Source organism: Protopterus annectens, chromosome 15.part0 (genome assembly GCF_019279795.1).
Source record: "Protopterus annectens isolate FY-2018-M chromosome 15.part0, PAN1.0, whole genome shotgun sequence".
NCBI classification, from domain to species: domain Eukaryota; kingdom Metazoa; phylum Chordata; order Ceratodontiformes; family Protopteridae; genus Protopterus; species Protopterus annectens.
The window spans coordinates 276,572,508-276,595,775 of NC_056749.1; the positions used below are offsets into that span (position 1 = coordinate 276,572,508).

General features: G+C 37.9%; 1 protein-coding gene across 5 annotated transcripts in view; it reads left to right on the forward strand.

Annotated features, from left to right (window-relative positions):
• NHSL2 (NHS like 2) overlaps window positions 1-18,573 on the forward strand; it is a 1,843,971-nt gene extending 1,825,398 nt beyond the window's left edge. For all 5 annotated transcript variants that reach the window (XM_044057040.1, XM_044057041.1, XM_044057044.1 and 2 more), the window contains one exon: window positions 7,398-18,573. In XM_044057040.1, the coding sequence (XP_043912975.1) occupies window positions 7,398-7,725 (328 nt within the window). In that variant the 3' untranslated portion in view covers window positions 7,726-18,573. The remainder of the gene's footprint in view (window positions 1-7,397) is intronic.
• The last annotated feature ends 4,695 nt before the right edge of the window (window positions 18,574-23,268 follow it).

Here is a 23,268-nt window from a genome sequence, read left to right on the forward strand (position 1 = left end):
ATTTTGCACCCACATACTCAACATCATCCATGAAATCCACTTCATGTGGTATGTTATGGTGAGTGTTTAGTTCTGTCCCAAGAACTGAATTTGCACAGTGGCTATGAAATCACTCTTTAGTGCAAAACTGCATAATAAATCATACATAATTCATGAGGTGGGACCTAAAATACATCTAAACTCTAGTTATAAATTACTACAGTTTATCAAAAGCACAGGTCTGCTTTGAAACGGATGAATGATTGTTCCTAACATTGTGTATCTTCAGTACGATAGGCCTTTATTTTTAATCCGTTGTTAATAGGCACCCTCACATTATAAACGGTGGCATCCCTACTGCATGGTCCTGTCCAAAACGCTAATTCTATAGTCTGTACAATTTCTTTCTTCCATTATGCTGATTACTGCTTCATTTTGTGAAAAAGAATATTCAGTTAATTATACTATACTGTAAAATTTCTGGTCTAACATGGCTTACCAGAGTTATAGGTTCATAGTTCATAAGTGTTTACTAGGCTAATGACCACAAGGGCCTTTTTAAGCCTAGCCATGCATCCCAAATCTCTGACAAGTTCTCATCCCTCCTTGATGCGTAAGCAGGTGTTTAGAAGATGAAAATTTACAAGCAGGGCTTGGGAGATAAACAATTTACAGGCTCCCTGTGTCCATTAGAGACAAAGGTGCCAAACCAGGGATAAATTTCCTTTTCTTCATCCAACTGCCCAAGTTGCACTTGAATTGGGTTAGGGAGGAACTATGCTTCACATATAAAGCTATGTTAAATCCAGAGCTGTTGGACATGCTACACCTTAAGAAATCCCAATCCCGCTGAGCTACACGCTCTAGGGACCTAAACCTTATCATCACAATAAACAGGACATGCTGGAGGGATAGATTCCTGTCCCAGAGACTTCCTATACTCTGGAAAAAGCTACCCATCTATGTCAAGCAAAGTTCCTCATCAGCACTTTTCAAGAAAAATCTTGATGAGTGGATGGGAAATAGGAAATACACCCCGGGGATCACTTCTGTGGCTCTGCTTGACAGGGGCACAGGAAATTAAGTTTCTTGGGTGGTGTAAGCCAGGGAACCTTGTTGGCTAGGCTTACTTAGGCCCTTGGGCCAATAGCCTAGTACCTACCTATGAACATGGATGAGGAGCCTGTTCAAGAGCAGGGGTATTCCCTGGGATACCTAACTGTCTCTCCAACAGGTCCTATTTATATCACAGACAAGGTTTATGTCTTTAGAATAGGTAATTCTGGTGCTGTTTGTTTTGTGGATACACAGGAGGTCCATCAGGGAGGGGTCTGACAATGCCTTATATGCCAAGTATATATCTCCCCTCAATAGCTTGTAGGAAACTGAATACAGGGATAGGGCCTTGAGGTGGTCTACATAGGATATGAACCTATAACTCTGGTAACCAGGTACATGCAACAAGTGGAATATCCACAGAGGTTCCTCACTATAAGAATATATGCCATTTTCTTCAGCTGAAAGATAGAGCGTCCACTTTCCATGCTAGCTTGTGATAAGTCCTTGTGCAGAATTTCTGCAGTTGGCAGTTGTGAGGTGAGGCAAAGAGGTCTATGTCCGAGCATCCCCATTTCCTTGTTATCATGCTGAAGACTTGTGGATCCAATTTCCACTCGTGGGGATCCATTAGGTTTCTGCTTAGTTCGTTTGCCAGAGAATTTATCCTTCCTGGCAGGTACTGTGCTTGCAGATGTACTCGGTAAGTCAACGCTGTGTCCCACAAAGTCATGGCTAGTATGCAGAGGGGGTAGGAATGTGTGCCTTCCTGCTTGTTTATGTACCATATGACTGTAGTATTGTCCGTCTTTATCAATAGTTGTCCTGGATGAAGTAGATCCCTGAAGGCTGTCAGGGCATTTTGAACAGCTAGCATCTCTTTTTGATTGATATGTAGATGCATTTGGCTTGCAGCCCATGTGCCCTGAATACATCTTCCTGCCATATGGGCCCCCAGGCATAATCTGATGCATCTGTTGTTAATGTCTGCCTGGCTGTGGGTAAAGTGAAAGGCTGTCTCTTGTTGCGGTGACAAGCCTCTGCCCACCATTGAAACTCCTGTTGCAGGCAGGGAATGAGGGTAATTATTGTTTCCAGGCTGTGGCAATGTTGAGTCCAAACACTTTTTAGATACCATTGTAGTTTCCCCATATGCAGTCTTGCATATGGAATTAACAGTATGCAGGATGCCATGAAGCCCAAAGCCTGCAGAATTTTTCTTGCAGATAACTGGGTCTTTGTTGCCAATATTTTGAAATAAGTAGTCAGTTGTCTTTGTCTGGCATGAGATAAGCCATCTGGGCAGTTGTATTTAAGCTTGCACCCAGGAATATTATCTCTTGTGAGGGTACTAGTTTTGATTTCTTTTCATTTACTGTGTACCCTAGGCATGTGAGTAATCTTTTTACAAATGCCAGATGCTGTAGTAGAATGTCTTTGTTCTCTGCTTGAATAAGGCAATCGTCCAAGTAAGGATAAATTTGTATTTCTCTTTGTCTGAAAAATGCAATTACTGGTGGCAGGCATTTTGTGAAGACCCTGGGTGCAGTAGATAAGCCAAAGGGCAGCACAGAGAATTGGTAGTGCATTGAGCCAGCTATAAATCTGAGTTATCTTCTGCATGAATATCTGATTTGGACATGCAGGTATGCCTCTTTTAGGTCTAAAGTCACAAGCCATGCCTTCTTACCCAGCATGGGCAGAAGCTGCTGCAGAGTCAACATTTTGAATTTCAGAATATCCAGAAATGTGTTTAGAATAGACAGGTCTAGTATTGGTCTCCATGCATTGTCCTTTCTGGGCACCAAGAAGAGTCTTGAGTAAAATCCTTGTCCCTGCTGTTGCTGTGGCACTCACTGAATGGCCCTCATGTCCATGAGGGCTGAAACTTGTTTTTGAGCCTCTGTTGTGTGGCAGGTCTGGCATTCCGTTTGCCCTTGGCAGGGTATGAAAGTGGAACATGTAGCCTTGAGAAACTATATTCAAGACCCATTTGTCCTGGGTGATCATGTGCCAATTTTGTGAAAAAAGTGCTAGTTTTCCCCCTAAAGGGGCTGCCAAAAGATAAGTGCTCGGTGCTGGCAGGGGAATGTCATTGAGACTGTTTCCTGTATGGCTGTGATTTATCTTCTCCACTTCTGGAGGTAGAAGCACCCCATTGTTTAGTCCTGAATGAGCCCTGGGGCTGGGATCTGCCTCTAGGCCGTCTGTATCTGCCTCTTTGTGGCCTGTCTGACACTGGAAAGGACCAATTCTTTGCAGGCCAGTTCCTGCTAAATCTGGGATGTTGTACCTGGAAGAAATCCTTGACTGTTTGCATAGATTTAGCTTTGTCCTCCATTTTCTTCAACACCTCTTCTTCTTTAACACCAAACAAGGTATCATGCTGTAATGGAGCATCTAATAATTTTGTTTTAACATGATCAGGCAGATTCCATTCCTTTAACCAAGCATGCCTCCTAATGACAGAACCCGTAACAGCGGCCCTGCAGGAGGCCTCCAGAGAATCAAAACCACATTGCAAAGTATGCTTTCCCACTTGGTCAGCTGTATGCAATAAATCATGCATTTCTTTGTTTTCTGCACATTCAGAATTTTGTCAACATTTTCTGTTTTTAGTAGTGGCATAAGATATTGTTGATATTTAAGCATATGAAACTGACAATTTAAGGCCCTTACAGCCAAAGTAGCAGAAGTGTAAATCTTTTCCCCCCATCTGTCCAGGGCCCTTGAATCCCTATCAGAGGGAATAGGTTTTTTTGCAGTGGATTCCTTGACCCCTTTGGGACCCTGGGAAATAGTTACTGGGTCAGCAGCAGGGTTTCTATAAAGAGATTTATGTGAATCAGGAACCCTGTAGTATCTGTCTGGCTTAACAGGAGCTGGTGGTAAAGAGTCAGGAGTGAGACTGGACTATATAAATACATCATCTACAATGTCTAAAACAGGAGGAATAGCAAGGGGCCTGTGCTGTGGTAGTAAAAGAAAATCTCTGAGCCTTTTCTTAGATTCTGAGTAATCTTGGCTTTCCCAATGAAAACGCTCCCTCACAGTATGCAGGGTCACCGTCTCCCCAAATGAATAATTTTCAGGAGGAGAGGCTGAAGGGATAGATTCTTCAGCATCAGAATCCTCGTAAGGAGGAAGAGAAGTATCCCTGTTCAGAAGAGGAATCAGAGGAAATGGAAACTTGATCTGAAGATTCATATTCTGTCTCTTGCCTAGGTCTCTTATCAGGAGGGGGATGGGAACCCGATCAAAGTAATTAGGTCTTCGGCCATTTTAAGCATCTGTTTTTTAGGCATGGAGGCCTGTCCTGGTGAATGTTGTACTTGTTTCTTTGTGTTAAGAGGTGCTTTAGTTTTTGCCTTTGAAGCTGAAGTTGTTTTTACATACAACTGTGTAGGCCTGAAAACACCCTCAGAAGCCGATGCCTGCTCAGTGGCTCCAGAACAATTGGAAGGAATAGTTTCCGAGGGTCCAATACCTTGAGTTTCCAGCGGCCAAGCCGGCTCCACGTGGGAGTCGGAAGTGGCCTGTGGCTCTGAGGTAGCAGGCATCAGGAAGCGCCTCACTGAGAACTGGTGAACCGGCGACTGGCTAGCTGAAGCCTCGTCGTCGGTTTTGGACCTCGGATGCCTGTCCTTTTCTTTGTGCTTTTTATAAATTCCGGTAGTCGGCTGTTCTGATGGCATTATATAATTAAATCTTCTGCCAAAATAATGAAATGCAAAATCGTACCGATGCTTAATAGTGCGTTGGTTAAATCTAGCACAAAACCGACAACTAGCAACGTCGTGGTCAGGGCCTAGGCAAGGAATACAGTAAAAATGAAAATCCTTATAAGGTATTTGCTTCCCACAAGAAATACAATTATTAACTTTTTCTGACATCGGTCTGGAGCAAGAAAAAAGTTTCCCCAACGGGGTATTTAGCTTTAATGAAGACTTCGGATCTGAAATTCAAACTTGAAAATCTCAGGAGTCGGCCGACCAGCACTTGCAAACTGCTTTTGCTTCGGGCACTGCACGGCAAGAAAGACTGAAGAAAATGGCGTCAGCTGCATCTTTTATACCCCTGGCACACTGACGTCAGGGAGGAGGCAACAGCAACCGACGCCAGATCAGGACTTTGGAATTCAGGCCGACTGTGGGTAGCCTGCCAGCAGGATAACCCAATTGTAATGACTGCAACAGTGAAACACGATGAACATCAGCAATACCAGAGGTCTTAATAGGTCATGTTTCATGCTATTTAAAAGATATCCTGGGATATTGCCTGGGCAGATGGATGCACTGTTCTCGGCCTTAGAGAGAGCATTAAGGACCTATTCCTAGTGATAGTAGGGGGAGTTATATTTGAAATAAAAGAAAAAAATCAGTTCCTTTGGGCTACTTTAAAAATGTCATGTATATAATTTTTTCTCAGACCAAGGACAAAGTATGTTCAAACATCACTTTAAAAGTCTGAGGACTACATATTACAATCCTTAGAACGAGAAAGATAATTATTTATTTATTTATTTATAAAATAAAATAAATAAAATCACTTTAAAAGTGTGAGGGCTACATATTACAATCCTTAGAACAAAAAAGATAATTATGAAAAAAATGGGAACGTGTGTGTGTGTGTGTTGAATACTTTCAGAACATCAAACATTCTGAATGTCAAACCCAAAAAGATTGACCCCTAGAAGTTGAATCACAAAATGCCAACAAAAACAAAAAACAAAACTTAACACATGTACTGTGCCCCCTTTAACCCCTGCTACTTATATATACTAACTCTGCAATTGCACTGCAGTGGGGAAAGAGCAAAAACCCAGTCCCCGGTTTCCCACTATACTGCAGTCTCAGACAAGTTACTGACTTCTGTACAGCTGGTGCTAAGTCAGTCAACTTTTTGGGATTCGACCTTTCAAGGTCAATCTTTTGTGCTTCACACTTTCTAAATGTATCTCATATATATCAGTGTGGATACTGTATTTTAGCTATAAAGAATGCAGTTTCCTTCCAACAACAAGGATTAAGACCTCAGGCTTTTCCCCATGAATAAACACTAGCGTTTTAAGTATATCCTACAATCCTTGCACTCAAATAGATTTATTGGTTAAATAAACATTTTGGCTCAGTTCTTGTAAGCTGTATTCTGCAACAAACATTTAACTTGGATATGTACACCTACTGTGTGATACGTTTTGCTTGAGAAGTTATATTCCAGAATGCAAACGTGACCAAAGTTTAAGATGCAACAGACCTCTTCAAGCTGAATGAGTCACCAGTAGATCCTCAAATTCTTGTTTAACAAAGTTATATAGTATTGGAAGGAGTAGTTCAAACAAGTGATGATAAGCAGAAGCCATTGTAGACAGAAGTCCAAAAAGAAGCATTTGGATTTTCATACATGTAGCTTCAAAATTCCAAGAGATCAAACATTTTACTCCATCACCTAATTTTGAGTTTATATATATATATATATATATATATATATATATATATATATATATATATATATATATATATATATATCATGGGTGACTGATCTCTCTTGCTCTCACTCTCTCTCTCTCTGTAGAGAAGTGTTTTTTGACTGGTATACACTATCCCTGTGTAATGTCTGGTCCAGACTGGTATACACTATCCCTGTGTAATGTCTGGTCCAGAAGGCAAGCCCCCGCCCCCAGGTGTGCACACATATTTTAAGGTTTTATGCATGTGCTAATCTGTCAAAGTGCATCTAATATACAGTCTGTCATTAAACATTTATAAAAGGGAGTTCAGTTAAGCAGCAAAGGTACAATTAAAGCAGATGTTTACAGGCGTGATGCAAGATGAGAAGTAGATTGTGACTTGCATAGAATGATAAAATATAAAAGGTGTGACTGCAGAGCATAGAGGGTTTCATGCTATGTGCTGCTAATATACACCCTGTGTTTGAGTCTGTTAGTCACTATTTGCATGCATTTTGACTCAGAAGTGCCTGAAACAAATTATTGCTGCTGGGTCATGCTTGAAAACTATCAGATGTTTCTTTTTCATCTTATCTCATTGACAAATGCGGGGTGTGAGATTCAAGCTCAGAACTCCAGGATTGTACCAACTACTAGTGTGTAGCAAATGCTGGGCATGCTCAAAAAATAGTGGAATCCTTTCCCCCACCACCATTTTGTAAGATAATGATTCCCATTTCCTGATTTGGCTTCAGTCACTGGGGTAGAAGCAAGTAAGACTGCACAGTGTTCAGAATGTAACAAAACAGTCATTTTACTTAAAAAAAATGAAAATAGAACACAGGTGTATCTATCAGACTTCCATGGAAATAAGTTATATTTATTTTTTCTTTCATTTATTTTTTACTTTTAGGTCTAAACGGAAAGTGTTGGGATGGAAGGAGCCAAGAATTTTGTACAGTGGCAGATCAAGCTCACACTCTCCTATAAAAAGTCCCTCAACATCTGCTACCGATGAGCAGAAACTCGATTCCCCTGGGAATGGCAGTGGAACCACCAAATCCATCAGCAGAAATGAAGACTTCAAGGCTTTGCTTCAGAAGAAAGGCATTAAGTTGAGTTCTAGTGCCCGTACATCTGCTGCAGAGTTGCTGAAGACCACAAACCCCTTGGCCAGGAGGATAATGACAGAATTTTCACAGGAATTGGACAGTCCAGGTGGTTCTGACCCTCAGTCATAATGGCTAAGAAGCGCTGCAAATCAAAATAATTAAATATGTTGATAACATACATGCCTGCATGGGTTTTGTTACTTGTAATGAACATATGGACTGAAGATATTAAGGCTTCTCCTATGGAAATATTATATTTCTTGTCTTGGTAGATGGGACCAAGAACTCAAAAGGCATCATTTGACTGTGATCTTAAGCTCTACGGACTGTTGAGATTTTCCTAGATGCCAAGTCATTTGCAGTTGCAAAACATTTTAATTTCACTTTCCTGACAATAACAGTGCAAGATAAATATGAAACAACTGTAATGTGTGAACCTGTAGCAAACTATGACTAGTTCTCCTCTGCGTTGTCAGCTGGACAGTGTGACTTTGTAATATGGTGCTTTGTTATGTCTATCCTTTGTCCATGTAGAAAGATCCTGTTTTCAGGTAAATCCCAGAATGCTGCCACTCTTTCTCCATTGCTCATCTAAGAAAGTGAGATCAGTTGATGAAGAACTTATTTCTATATATAGCATCATACTTTTGTGAAGACAACTTTTATAGTCAGACACCAATGCTGAATTTAGTTATTGTGTGTTTATTGGTGTCAGAATGTTCACTGATGGATACAAGACGCACAAACATGTTCAAACTGATGAGAAATGAAGCAGTTAATAATGCAGCAATCAGCTGACCCAGCTCTTGTATAACAGACAGCAACTCGGTACTTGAAGGTGGCTCATACAGGGTTCCAGCTGACCAAAGACTGATTGCAAGTCTGATTTGCTAAGGTGTATCTGCAATGTCTTTCTATCAGGGTATATGAATCTTCAGGCTTCACACTGCCACATTTAATCTAAAACACACCAGAGAATGCCAACTGTGTTCCTGCTTCTTTTTGCACTTGTCTCCCGTCATCTGGGAAATGGGGAGGTAGAAAGTTCTGATGTGATTTGAATGTAAATTAGGGCTGTATGTAAATGGTTCCATTCATGTTTGCACTAACGTAGTCCACTTTATAACTACAGAGTCTTTCAGTTCAGCTGAGAAGGCAAGCTATACACAGCGTTTGCAGTGCTACAAGGCTGGTGAGGAACATTTCTAACATCTGTGGCATTTGTGGGTTGTTTCCCCTTGATTCTTTAGTATGTATTGCAGTGAAAAAGTGACAGAATTCAGAACCAGTGAAGGTCTTGGATATGGTGGCACTAAATCACTAATACTGCTGTGGTCAGCATTATGTGACCACTAGTTAAATGAAATGCATGATTTAATTTCCTTTGCTTCAACTCATTAGACACAACTCTTCCACTGACTGTGAGGGCTGTCGGTTCACAAACTCACTATGGCAATTTTTGGGTAGATCCCCATTCATTGCTGAAATGTGTTTGGAGTTGCTGGCTGCCTGCCTTCCTCTTTGAGTATGTGTTTCTATAAGTAAGCTTCGGCACCATTTTTAATTTACTGTATTGATCTTTTACACAGTCACAAATATACACACAAACTAGCAGAAAAGAATCTATTTTCATTCTGCAGCTACAGCGTACTTACATTACTGTTATCTAACTGGTTCCACCATTTGTAGCTTAGCGTGCAGAATTTTAATACAGATTTACTCCTTTTTCTTACATTGCATGTATACTTTATACAGCCACCACAGAAAATATATAATTTTAGCCTTGGCACCTTCTCTTCTGGTACCCTTAATCATAAACTGGGAAAACAATAGTATGACAGAGTTTAAACATAGCTTTTTATTACTTAAAATACGCCTGACCATCTCAGAAATGACGAAATCCATTAGCTGCCTTAAATCTTTCTTTGTTTATCATCTACCCCATCATATTCCAGTTGAGGGAAAACCTTAGAATACGACATTCATAATGCATCAGTTTAATCTTTTAATAGCATGCATCATCCCAGTCCATAATATGTCCTGTTTTCCTCAAATCCACCCATCAACATAATCAACCAGGGCTATGGTATACATGATAATAATTAATATTTTCAATTAGTTTCATTCCCAGAAGCTTGCTATCTACAAATAATATACATATAATCTAAAGCTGTATCCTTTCATATATACAGATATACATATCATCCATTACAAGACTAATATATTACATTACCAAAGTTGATGTCCATCCCAGCAAGACAGGGGTATTCTCATCAGATGGGCTCAGCACTGCAGTTTGCTGTCTCAACAGAAACATGCAACAGGGCAACCACAGGGACAATGTTAGGATAATAAAAGAAAAACAGTCATGGCTGCCTCAATGAAGTGTCCCTCTCAGAAGTCAGAAATAAGAAAACTCATGCTTAGTAGGCAATGAGGAAAAAAAAAGACTAATGAAAAGATTCACTACCACAACGTTTACTATCAGATAAGAACAGACAGGGCACTACCACAACGTTCACTATCAGATAAGAACAGACAGGGCACTACCACAACGTTCACTATCAGATAACAGACAGGGCACTACCACAACGTTCACTATCAGATAAGAACAGACAGGGCACTACCACAACGTTCACTATCAGATAAGAACAGACAGGGCACTACCACAACGTTCACTATCAGATAAGAACAGACAGGGCACTACCACAACGTTCACTATCAGATAAGAACAGACAGGGCACTACCACAACGTTCACTATCAGATAAGAACAGACAGGGCACTACCACAACGTTCACTATCAGATAAGAACAGACAGGGCACTACCACAACGTTCACTATCAGATAAGAACAGACAGGGCACTACCACAACGTTCACTATCAGATAAGAACAGACAGGGCACTACCACAACGTTCACTATCAGATAAGAACAGACAGGGCACTACCACAACGTTCACTATCAGATAAGAACAGACAGGGCACTACCACAACGTTCATTACCAGATAAGAACAGACAGGGCTCCTTTGTTAAACCATAGTGACAACTAGGACACTTCATCTTTCTCCTATGAGCAGGGATGTTCAGAGGTTTCTGGTGTTTGAATGTGCTAAAAGCTATGGATGTACAGTTTATTGTTATTTTTTTTAGTCTTTATTGGGGTCTGGCACATGCTGGGTTTTCTGTTTCAGACATTTACCTTTTGGTATAAGGAGAATTGCTAAGAGATATTAGAGTTTCTTTCTTATTGTTTTATTCCTAAACCTGCGTTACCAGTTCCGTAGTGATTATTCTGTAATTGTCTAGGTGGGGACAGACAGGGATACTTTTTCATATTATTTAGAGAATATCTCTGTCTCTGTATCTCTCTGTCTTTCTGTGGGAATCAGATGCTGTTTCTGTCAAGACAGGGTGATATAGTTTCCCTCACTCTGTGACAGAGATGGGTAAATCCTGACTGTAACACACAACCTAGATATCAATTAGTGCCTTGGGAAGCTGGAATGGGGGGTGGGGAGTGGGCAAAAGATGCATGATGTATGTCAGCACACTCACCTGGGAGGGAGGGTTGTGGTGACTCCTCCCCCTGTTGTGACCTGGCCCTGTAGAAGAGTGGCATTGGCCACTTCCCTAAGTACTTTTTCCATGGAGGAAGGTATATGAGTGGGTATGCCCAACCCACTACGATAGCCTTTAAAGAGGTGTGTTGAGGAACAGGCATGCCTCTATATCAGGAGAATAGGTGGTCCCTGTAGTGATGTGTAGCCCACATCACCAACATTACGGTGGGGTTAGGCCATATCTATCAAAATGTCCTAATGGCTGTTAGAATAACAGATCTGTGATTGACTCTGAACTCATTGACTCTGAACTCACAGTGAATAAATGGGCTGGGAGCAGCTCTCACCCCATATGGAATAAATAGGCCAATAGATCCAGTAGCTTAGCTAGAGTATTGCATTTGCAGTCAAATCTGAGTGTCATGGTGCTCTGTGTGTGGTCCAAACTTTAGTAACTGCATTCTATATTGTAGCAAGCAGTTTGCTACAGTTTGAAAGTAAAAAAAAATATTTTTTAACTAAAAGTGTTGTAGCACTCGGTGCAGGCAAGGTATAAACTGTACCATTTGCTACATTTGTAACAAGCAGTTTGCAACAGTTTAAAAAAGGAGCATTGTTTTTTTTTTTCAAATTAAAACATGAGCACCTAGCTCTCAGTCCAGGAAGGGTATAAACTGTAGCAAATGTTTACAATTTAAAAAGAAGAAATGTTTTTATACTGAAACATGAGTGCTGTAACAATCTGTGCAGGCAGGGTATAAACTGTTGCTAATTTTTTTCTTATTAATAAAATATGTAAAAGGAAGGGTTGGAGGTAGGGCACAAACGTGGCCTGAATGGCTGGGGTAGAAGGGACATGTCACTCATCTGGCTGGCAGAGCATAGATCTAACTTTAATAAGCCAATCACCAACAATGGAGGGATCGACTTTTTTTTTTTATATCTGAGGAGTGGGGTGCTGGATCATAATAACAGCCCAGAGCACTGGTTGAACCAGCTATGCTTCTGTATATATCAAAGGGAGGTGATGGCCAGCAGGCAGCAGTGTGTTTGAAAAATTTAAATTTAAAAAAAAAAAATGATATATTTTTTCAGTTAACATATTTTGGTGAAAAAATGTTTTAAAAAGGAGTTCCACATTATTTGAGACTATATTAAGCTGCTGCATTTAGGCTCAGGTTTAAAGACTAACAACTTTTACCTTGTGTTGTTCCTTACTCTGAGGAATAACAAAATGTACTTTAAAAGCCACATGAGGTATTGTTTCATGCTGAAAAACATTCAGCCAGCCTTTTGAGCATTTCTGGTTGGGGAGGTAAAGGAAATGTTACTGTAGATGCTTACAGGTTTATGCATTTATTCTCTGATAAAGATAATAACCCAACCATGTGAATTAAATAATATAAAAAGTTCTCTTTCCCATCAGTGTTCCATTCTTAGAACATCATTTCATACAATCTACAGCAGAATTCTTTTTTTCCTATAGCATTTAACTGCGTCCTTCTAACATTGAGTTAACAGAACTTAATTCTACTTGAATGCTTAACACACAAATAAATGACTGATGTACCTTCTTTATAAAGGTTTGCTCTCTTTTTATAACTGAACTCTTAAATTGTATGTTTTCTGTTATCAATGAATGAAAAAGAAGCACAGATTTCTTGAAGTTCAGCTGTGTGACATATATACCTCTTATTACTGGACTTTAATTTCAGTATTATTTTAGATGCTGCACTGTGGGCTCATGACATACCTCTTATTACATGGCTTTAACTTCCCAATTGGGAGGGTTGGGAGGGTGACCTAATGGTTAAGGTGTTTGCCTTACAAACACAAGGTGCACGGTTTGAGTCTCACAAGGGATAATTGGCTAGGCTTACAATGGCTCACAAGGGCAGTTAGCTTAGTACTAACCTATGAACCTATAATTGTTTTATATGACATACTATGGGCTTTATTACAGTACACCAGTGGTACAGAAATTATCATTGCTGCCTCACATGTAGCCCATCAATGAAATGAATGTTCAGTAACATGATACTAAGGGATACTTTAGTATCCACAGGGGGGTACCTCTTGCACTATTCAACATAACATAAGGGAAAAAATCTTCATAGAATTAATACAAACTTATACATATAAAATAAATACATGGAAATAGTAAAATAAATAAATACAGCAGCATTGCTATATAAGGGGGTTTCATGAACAACAAAACTAAAAATAGCATACTCCTCACCTCTACACAGAAGAGATGACCTAAGAAATAATAACACACCATACAGAAACTTCACACATTCTTCAAAATAAGAATTAGATGTAAATTATAAATAGGAAGCACCGTTGCATAGGCAAAAATATTCAGAAGTAATTTTCCTTATTGACAAAAAAAAGTAAATATGTAACACACAGAACTACAAATACAACTAAAAACGACAGTGTCGTGTGTGTTTTTGTAAAAAGTAAAAACATACATTGCATTCTAATTTTGCATCAATAGTCAGCACTGTGGCATATAGAGGTGATGCTCTGAGTGTACCCCTGGGTTTGATTTACAGCCTGAGTACAGGAAGAGCTGATATTATAGGGTGGAAGTGGCCCCAATGGCTGACACCAGCTTGCCCATCCTAAGAGGTAGACAGTCCAGTTTGATGCAGTGCTAGGTGTCATGGGAAGTAGGAATATATACAAGACAGAGTACAGGCTGAGAACTTGGGTCTGCCATGCTGTAATAAGCAGCAGCCTTTCAAGAGCTATGCACATGAGCGTACCAATCCTATAGAGGGAAGACATAACAAAGTCAAGGCACAGGTAAACACACATGTCAGTTGCCATGGGATAGAAACTTTGGGGGGTGATGAGTGATGATTGGTGGGTGGTGAGGATAAAAACAATTAAAAAAAATAATCAATATGTCTTATTTCATTATTCAGAGAACATTGTGCATAAGGCTTTCAGGGTTGCTGTTTTGAAGCAGCTTTACAGTTGGGGTTGCTGTTTTGAAGCAGCTTTACAGTTGTCTAACAAAACAGGACTCACTAATCTACTTTTTTCCAAAAATATGTTCCTATACATATACCTCCTCAGTGGTAGCATAGGAGTTAATGTAATTTTTCAGACCACTTAGGGGAATTGTTATACCTTCATCCCATATTTAAATATCTAACTCAAAGAAGGTCACCTGTGTGAAGAAAAACAATATTTATGCAAGTTGTGGCCTCTGATATCACAGATCATTTTGATTTGTCAAACTAGAAGAAGGTAACAGATTGTCAGCATCCTCTCCTAGCTAAACCTGGCATATTTCAAAAAATGTCAGGATTCAAATATACATTGAGTTAGCCCTAAAAATGAAATATTCATATATATCCTAAAATGCAACAGCTTCAATGTAGGTGTATTTAGCTAAGAAGAACACAGTTTCCCCTCATTACAGAGGTCAAATGCTATAGTCTGTTATTTGAACCTATTAAACTTTGTATTTATATACTTACATTTTCAGGACCTGTTCAGTTCAAGTAGGAGTGGGCAACTAAAAAAATGTCCTCTCTTGGTTTATTGAAATGACCTAAAACACAGACTTTAGACCTCTTGTCAGCACACATTGTTTAGTAACTGGTCTCAGAAAAATGTTTGGTGATAAATAGTTGAAGAAACAAAAACATTCATTGACATATTAGACCATTAATGTAAAAAAAAATCTAAAACTTGCCTTATTACTATTTTGTAAAATTACAAATGGCACAACACTCACTGATTGTACAGTTCTTGCCCTGTTTAGGACATACATTATTTTCTCAGAAATATTTAAAATACAACTCTTCACTACAAAAACTTGTACAGAACATAACATGCAACTGCAAATATGAGAATGTTGCATTAAAATATAACTTGCATATATGGCTCCATATGAAAAATGTAGATTAAATGTTCAGCTAACCCAATCCATTTCAAGCCTTTGCTATTGAGCAGTAGATCTATGGTGAAACAGATATATTAGTGATGTGGCAGTTGAAATGAATATCACAGCAACAGATAATTATTTGCACTATCAGGATAAAACATAGCCACACCTTATGTTGTCTGCATAGTGCTTTTCAGTGATTCTATTTTTCTTGGCGTTGCCTATAGCAAAATTCAAAGGTTTATTCTGAATGTCTCTTTAGCATGCACATATATTGTATGTAAGAGTATACACATCTCCATAACTCAGATATTTGAAATCTAATGTTTTGCCTGTTTTTTTTAAATTTTGTGTGTGTGTTTATGTTTCTTTGTGCAAGTAAATCAGCTAGCCCTATCATTAGTATTGCAGTTTGAAAACAGGCTCACAGCAGTTGCCTATATAATATTTACCCTGTAATAAAATTGCTGCCTCTAGTGAATATTTTTTTGATTTTTTAATATTTTTATTACTCCATATTTGCTAAGCACTAAACACAAGTGCCGTGGTTGGTTGCTCAAAACCATAACATGAAAATGATAAAAATTCAAGAAGCATAATAGAAACACGTCAACCAACATGATTTTAAATTGTTTAATCAACACATAATAATAAATACATCACTCCATTTGTCATAATTCATATTATGACTGCAGTAGGTAATTTAGGAATTGAGAAAGCTACAGCAACTAAATTACTGAAGCTATTTCTATCCAAGAATGACAGAAGCTCATAGGCCTCAAACTTGGTTAAATCCACAGGTGCAGTGACCTTAACGTTTGTAATATAGAAGTGAAGATAAGGGGGGAGCTAAAAATCCTGTCTGTCAGAATAAAAACTGAATTACTTTTTTTTACTAGGTTTATACTTTGATTTCTAAGTCAAATAAATTTGCTTTATTTTATAATAAAAAGATAAGGTTTCTAAGATATTAAGGTTTTCATCTAACAGTAAATCAAGACTGTTGTATGCATTTTTGCTAACAGGTGAGCACTCTGGTAACCGTGTTTTACCCATATTCACAATAGTCTTGGTTTGAAACATGTTAATAAAACAAAATAAGTAATGCCCACTTTCTCATTACATCAGTATAACATTAATCAATATAAAGTAGCAGCAGACTGATAGCAGTTTAGTACAATGTAATCTTCTATTATAAACTGTTTCTAACCCTATAAGGTGACTGCTGATTTCAAAAGTCCAGATATATATATAATCAGACGAATGCATAAAGTAAGTCTAAATAGCCTGTTTATAGTACAGCAGTGATCTAATGGCATTTTAAGACATGTTGGACCTTAGATATGTCATCTGTTATGCTAACATATTAACATATTTGCTGGTATAATATATTTCAGGCCGAATGGGATAGTGTGCCACAATGTATATTTTCATATTTCTATGTTTAAACATTACATCAGTTAGCAGTTGTTCCTTATGTAGAACACCCTGATAAGCTATTTGCATATTTTTATTGACACTTTTGGAGCTGACCTACAGATTTAGATAACAGGTAAATACTGTAAATACCTGCCAGTTCTACATCAGCAATGCATGACAAGCACAGTTGTATACATCTCAACTGCCCAGATTTTCCCAGAATGTCCAGATTTTTGCCTCATATTTTTGGCCTGATTCTCATAAAAACTGGGGTTTTCTGAAATATTGGTGACAACTGAATTGAATAAATAATGACAAGACATTTGAGTTTTGTGCTTCACATTCTTCAGAAAATGCAAGGTAATACATAACCTTTTATTCTGTCTACTTTCTAAGTTTCGAAAAGCAATATTTAAAATGTGTCCTATTTTTGGGCCTTTGTCCCCCATTATTTTTGGCTTTGCCCAGATTTCTTTTGCTAAGATGTTGAGAGGTATGCTGACAGTTACAATGGGAAACTAGTCTTTATTGAGGATATAACTTTATGTGTGTGTGTGCGTGTTTGTGTGTGTGTGTGTGTGTGTGTGTGTGTGTGTGTGTGTGTGTGTGCGTGTTTGTGTGTGAAAGAGAGAGAGAAAGAGAGACAAGTGCTTAGAAAGTGATCATTACTAGATGTTTCTTTTTTATCTGTGCAAAGTTGGGATTTTAATATAAAATTAAAAACTTGTAAGTTTATGCTTTAAGTTTTGGTTTACATTGTGAGAAAGCACCTTCATTCTGTGGTGCAAAAATATTTTAAGTGGTATATGGTCACTAGTAGTATGGAATATTTCAGATGCATGTAGCTGAGCTGTGAAAACTAATGAGACAGGAGAGCCATGGCACTTAATGTACATTTCTTTCCTACTGTACATAAAAGATTTCAAATTCTGTCCTGTTGTAATGTGCCATTGAAAGTCTGAATGTTTAATACACTGATTACCCTCAAATCAGTCTTTTCAACTGCCTCCTCTGTAAATTTGTAACCAAATATTTTATGGATAATATGTATTTTGTAAGTTTTTTTTTCCTTGCAAGCTTTCTAAAGATATATCTTTTTAAAAATGTTGTGTGGATATTTAGTTTTTATTAAACTAAATAATTGTGCTGCAATATTCATTTGAGGACTGCAGTTGGCAACCGTATTCCTCAGAAACTCTGTATGCTCACAAGTCTTTCTCTGGTGTCTTTCCCCATTGTTTAAACTTCTTGGAAATGTTTTCTCTCTCTCTGTCCATTATGTAGTTTTTGGGGTGTCTTTCAACTACAAGGCTACATGCACTACTGTTGTAGTAGCAATGCGAAAGGAAAGAGGTAAAAACATTTTCAGTGCAGCACATTACAAAGTGCCTGTATGACACATCAGCTGGTTCTTGCAATGCTCCCCCAGAACTTCCCAGGAAAACATAAAACTCATTATAAGTATGTCAATATTAATGAGTCAACTCTGTAGTGTGTTTTGAGGTAAAACCAAAGGAGCACCACTGAATTGTTCAGATTTTTGCAGACTGTCCAGATTTTTTTTCTTTTTTTGGTCTGTTCCTCATAAAATTTGTTGTTTTCTGGCAAATGACTGAGGATTGAAGTAATTAAATAATGACATATATTTGAATTTCAGATTTCATATCCTTCAGAAAATGCATGCTAACATAAATCCTGTTATTCTAGCAACTTTCTACGTCTATAAGAGCAATATTTAAAATCTGTCCCACCATTATGTTAGGTTTTTAACCAGATTACTTGTTCTATGAGGCTGAGAGGTATGAAGAGGATCTTTACTGTTAGGCTGACCAAGTGAATGCTGGGAAAAGGTGGGGGAGCTAAGACTGACACAACAGTTACTACGCAGTGCTTACAAGGAAGCTACCTTCAGTATGAGTATTCTGTCTTCTTTGTCATTCATGCTACAGTAACTGTAATGGCAAATACACATAAAAGATGTAGTACAGAATATGAAAGTCTGATGCTGAAAAGCAGCGTTCAAAACTATATCAGTAGTCAGCAATAAAGTTATCGGCCATTAAGACATTGTGTATGTCAAGACATATGAAATCCGAAAACTGAGCAGAGGTAAAGGTTAGAAAACACAACTCCATCCTGATTAAAAAAAAAAAAAACAATTATAAAGTTGATGTAGTTTCCATTTGACTGTCTTGTATAATATCCAAGTATATTTATAATAATGCATAATTTTATAGCATAGCAAGAAAATGCTTGGACACATTTTATCCGGAAAATAAATGAATACTGTCTCAAAAATTTGTCATTTAAGAGTTTTTTTTTCTGAAGGAATTAGTCATAATATTCACCCCTCCAAATTAATAAATGCGAAAAAAAAATTGTTTAACGCTATTGCAGAGTTTTTGGATAACATTTTTGTATCATGTTACTACTTCCTTTCTCACTGAGAGAGAAGTGTTTTGTTTTCCGGAAATTAACTTTTCTTTAAAATCATGCAAATAGTCATGCTGAGGTGAACTTCCTGTAATCCATAATCCATTTCTTCACATTAGAAGATGTGTTATTGATCAAAGAAAGAGAGCTTTGACTTTCTTTCCAGCCATTATACTTTCATTAAAATGGCAGCGAAGAAGGCAGCCCCACTCTGCTTTTGTCATACTATTAATGATTTATTTGTAAAGTACCATGCTAATATGCACACAGGGTTTATTAAGAGAAACTTTTATTTTCAGAACTATATCTAAAGGACACCAATATTCTGAGAATGGCTCTCACATGCAGGCGACTATGTGTGTTTATTGTAAAATGTATCAAAGTATATATATAGCCTTACTCAGGAGATCTCATATTATGTATATGTGAATATTTGGGCATGTACCTTCACACTTGTATAGCCTGATGTGGGAAGAAGGAATTGTTTAAAATATAAAGATGATTGCTATTATAAATTCTACGAACTTCAGCTTATGAATCTGTATTACAAATTTCCTTACTAATCAATAAAAAAGATGTCATATATATATATATATATGAATATATTATGAACATCACTTGTCTTTTATTTATTTCTTCTTGTGACAAACTACCGTATAAAAGCAACTTATCTTCTGTTGTTTCTAAATTATATATTAAAACATTTGCTGAATATCTCATCTGCTACCTCAAATGAAATTAACCCAACATGTACTAATTGTACAGTACTTTCCAAATGGGAAAAAAATCTCACAGCTATGTTTTCAGTGGCCCCAATCCCAAAATGACATGCTCTTAGTTTGGTTCCCCATAGTAATCCTATTTATAGATGAGCCTTATACCAGAGTAAGTCACTTCCACTGAAAGTAAGCCTTCTGGAATCAGGGCAAGCTTACAACTGAGAGCAGCTGTTTTGGAATCTGGCCCTATTTCTTCTTTTCAACAAGAACCTTACTCCAACCAGCAGTTAGAAGTAATCTTTAAGTTCGGAGCAGTACCACTGAGTATTGTAACAGAAGCTCATCTGAAATTAGTGTCAGCTCCCTTCATCTTCCTGCATATTGTTGTTCGACATGAATGTGGTTAAACTGCCACCAACAGAGCTCCATGCTAAATAGTAAACTATGTATGACAAAATGATATTTGCTAACACCATCATTTCAGAAGATTTTAATTGCAAGTGAAAGTCAGAAAACTCATTTCTACATTTAATCATATTGCACAGACCTGGAATTAAAACTATTACATTCAAAGTTGTTCAACAAGCAGCACATTCACCTTTGATGCTGAAAGCTCAGAAGGCTGTGTGTTCTATTTCCAAACCAGGTAGGCAGATTAATTTTCCAGCACTGACACTGTAGTACAGCATAAGGGGTGTTACACTCCTGAGTGTGCCATCCTTCAGAAGAGATGTTAAAGAAAGGCCCCATCTACCTAAGTTGGTGGTATTTCGGCTGGGTGTAAAAGATCTCATGGCATTTATCAAAAAGGGTAGGGCCTTTATGTATGTAATGTATGTTTACACAATGTAAAATCATTATTTACATATTTATAGCTACTTATATACAGATTGCTATTTCTATTTATTATTATTTTCTTATAACATCTTCATTGTTATTCTTCCACAACTGACCTCCCATTCTTTCTTTCACAACCACAATCAAATTATTCACAATATATGTGCCAAACTCCATTCCCAGTAAACAAAATTTCATTTAGTCTTTTATTCCAAATAACCCATATTACATAAAATAAATTATTATCTACTCTTCTCATATATTCTTTAATGATACATCATCATCCTCATATTATATTATGCCACTGATATTCTCAAAAAAAATTCTTCATACAACTTTTTCCAGAGTTTAACACTCTTTTACATTGCAAAAAAAGCACTCTGTTGTCTCTTCCTCCCTACAAAGTAAACACATACTTCCAACCTTCTTTTTATATGGCATATTACCCTTTACTGGTAACTTATTTATTACGAGTCTCAATAGGAAATCCTGACATTGTACTATTTTGGTATACCACTTTTCCTTCCTTTAATGGCTTTTATCTATTCTTCTGGTAAATCTTCCCATGGATTTACATAATAATATAGTTTCATTACATTATTATGCTACATCCTTCTATATTTCTCTGTATCATCAATTTATATTTAAGTGTTAGTGTTTTTTCTTGATAATTTTTAATTTCTTCAGACACATATTCTTTTCCCGTTTTCTTATTCTCATTTGCTGGTATTTTTTACACTTATATTTAAACATTCTTACTGTGAAATTCTTATTCTCTTGCTTTATCCACTTTAATACTCTACAAGTTTAAAGAAGCAGAATAAATAATCCCCCCTCATCGTCACTATTATACAGTGCACATCTTTTCATTGGGTTTAATCTTGAACCCTGTATGACAGAGAGCACCAGCTGCACAATTTCCTTTTCATATTTTACTGGGATCATATTAACATTTTACATGTATGCTATTTTTTCATTAATTCCAAAATCATCAGATAAACATTTTTTTTCTATACATCCTCCACAGAAAACATAGTTCTTTCATATCTTTTATCAACCCTTTCCATTAGATCATAACTATGATATTCCTAGCAAAGACCTTCAATGAAAAATCCACAACCCTAGTTTTCACCACATCACCCAAACCTCTACTTTTATCTTTATTCAAGTCCATTCCTACCTCCTTTAAACATCCATTCAGACAAACCAACATTTCCCTCAACCATATTTTGTGCTTAGCAACTACAACTGTATTGTCTGCTTATGTCAAAGCTACTGGTATCACCAGCTCCTATTGTATCATGTCTGTCATCTGTCATTTATAAGCTACTTCATTCATTGTCACAGTCATCACCAATACAAACAATATTCCACTCATGGGAAATCCTTGCCTTAAACTACACTTCATGCAAATTTACTGACTCAGCCACCCATTCACTAACATACTGATGTTGTTATTCTGATATACTGACAAACACAATCTTCTAATATATTACCTGTTCCATACTTCATAACATCCCACAAAGCATCATGTCCTATAGTATCAAATGCCTTGCTAATACTACCTAGCATAACTTTTACATCCTCCCTTTTTTCTTCATAGGTTCATAGGTTGGTACTAGGCTATCGGCCCTAGGGCCTATACAAGCCTAGCCATAACAATTCCCTGGCTATTTCTTCCCAGAATATTTATTACCCTGGTCCCCTGTCTAGCAGGGCGACTGGCGTGATCCCTGGGGTGAATTTATCTCCCATCCAATCATCAAGGTTCCTTTTGAAAAGGGCCAAATAAGTGTTCAGCTTGACATGTATGGGCAGCCTATTCCAGAGTATGGTGAGTTTCTGGGTCAGGAACCTATCCCTCCACCATGTTTTATTCATTGTGATGACCAGGTTTAGATCCCTGGAATGTGTGGCTCTGAGGGATTGGGATTTCTTTAAGTGTACCATGTCCAACAGCTCTAGGTTTCACATGGCCTTGTATGTTAAGCATCTCTGCCTATCACCTCTGAGTAGGTGATATGCGACAGAGTATAGCTGGAGTTTTTTTAGATGGTCAGCATAGGGCATCTGCTTTAGGCCTGTGATTCTTTTAGTGAGGTATTTCTGTGGCCTTTCCAGTTGTTGCAGATGTCTTTTGAGGTACATACCAAATGGGGCATTGTACTCTATAATGGGTCTAATGAGGGATGAGTACAGTGGGACAATGACCTCCTTTTTTTTTGGATGAAAAGCCCTTAGTGATGAGGTGTGCCACATAGAAGGATTTCCTGACTATTGTGGTGATGTGGTTATCGAAGGTGAGACCACTGTCCACCTGTGTCCCCAAGTCCCTTATCACACTTCCGGTGTTCAGTGTACTGCCACTTATGTGGTAATTCATGGGTACATGTTTTTGCCCAAAGGGGATAACTATACATTTCATGGCATTTAGCTTAAGCTCATGGTGCACCAAGCATCTGTTTCTGTAAGGCCCTTTTTTAGAATATCCACATCATTTGGGGATTCAATAATGGCTTCCAGTTTGCAGTAATCTGCAAACTTTGTTAGCCAGAGTCCCTTAGTGCTGGCCTGTACTTCAGAGAAGTAGATGCCAAACAAGAGCGGCCCCATGACTGAACCCTGAGGTACTCCATTTGTCACTTGTCTGGAGATGTATTTTGAGTTGGCTACTTTTACAGTGTGGGTTCTGTCAGTAAGCCAGTTGGCAACCCATCGAGTGACGTAGGTATTAATGCCCAGCTTAGTAAGTTTATCTATGATTCCAAAGTGGGGGATGGTGTTGAAGGCCTTGGTGAGG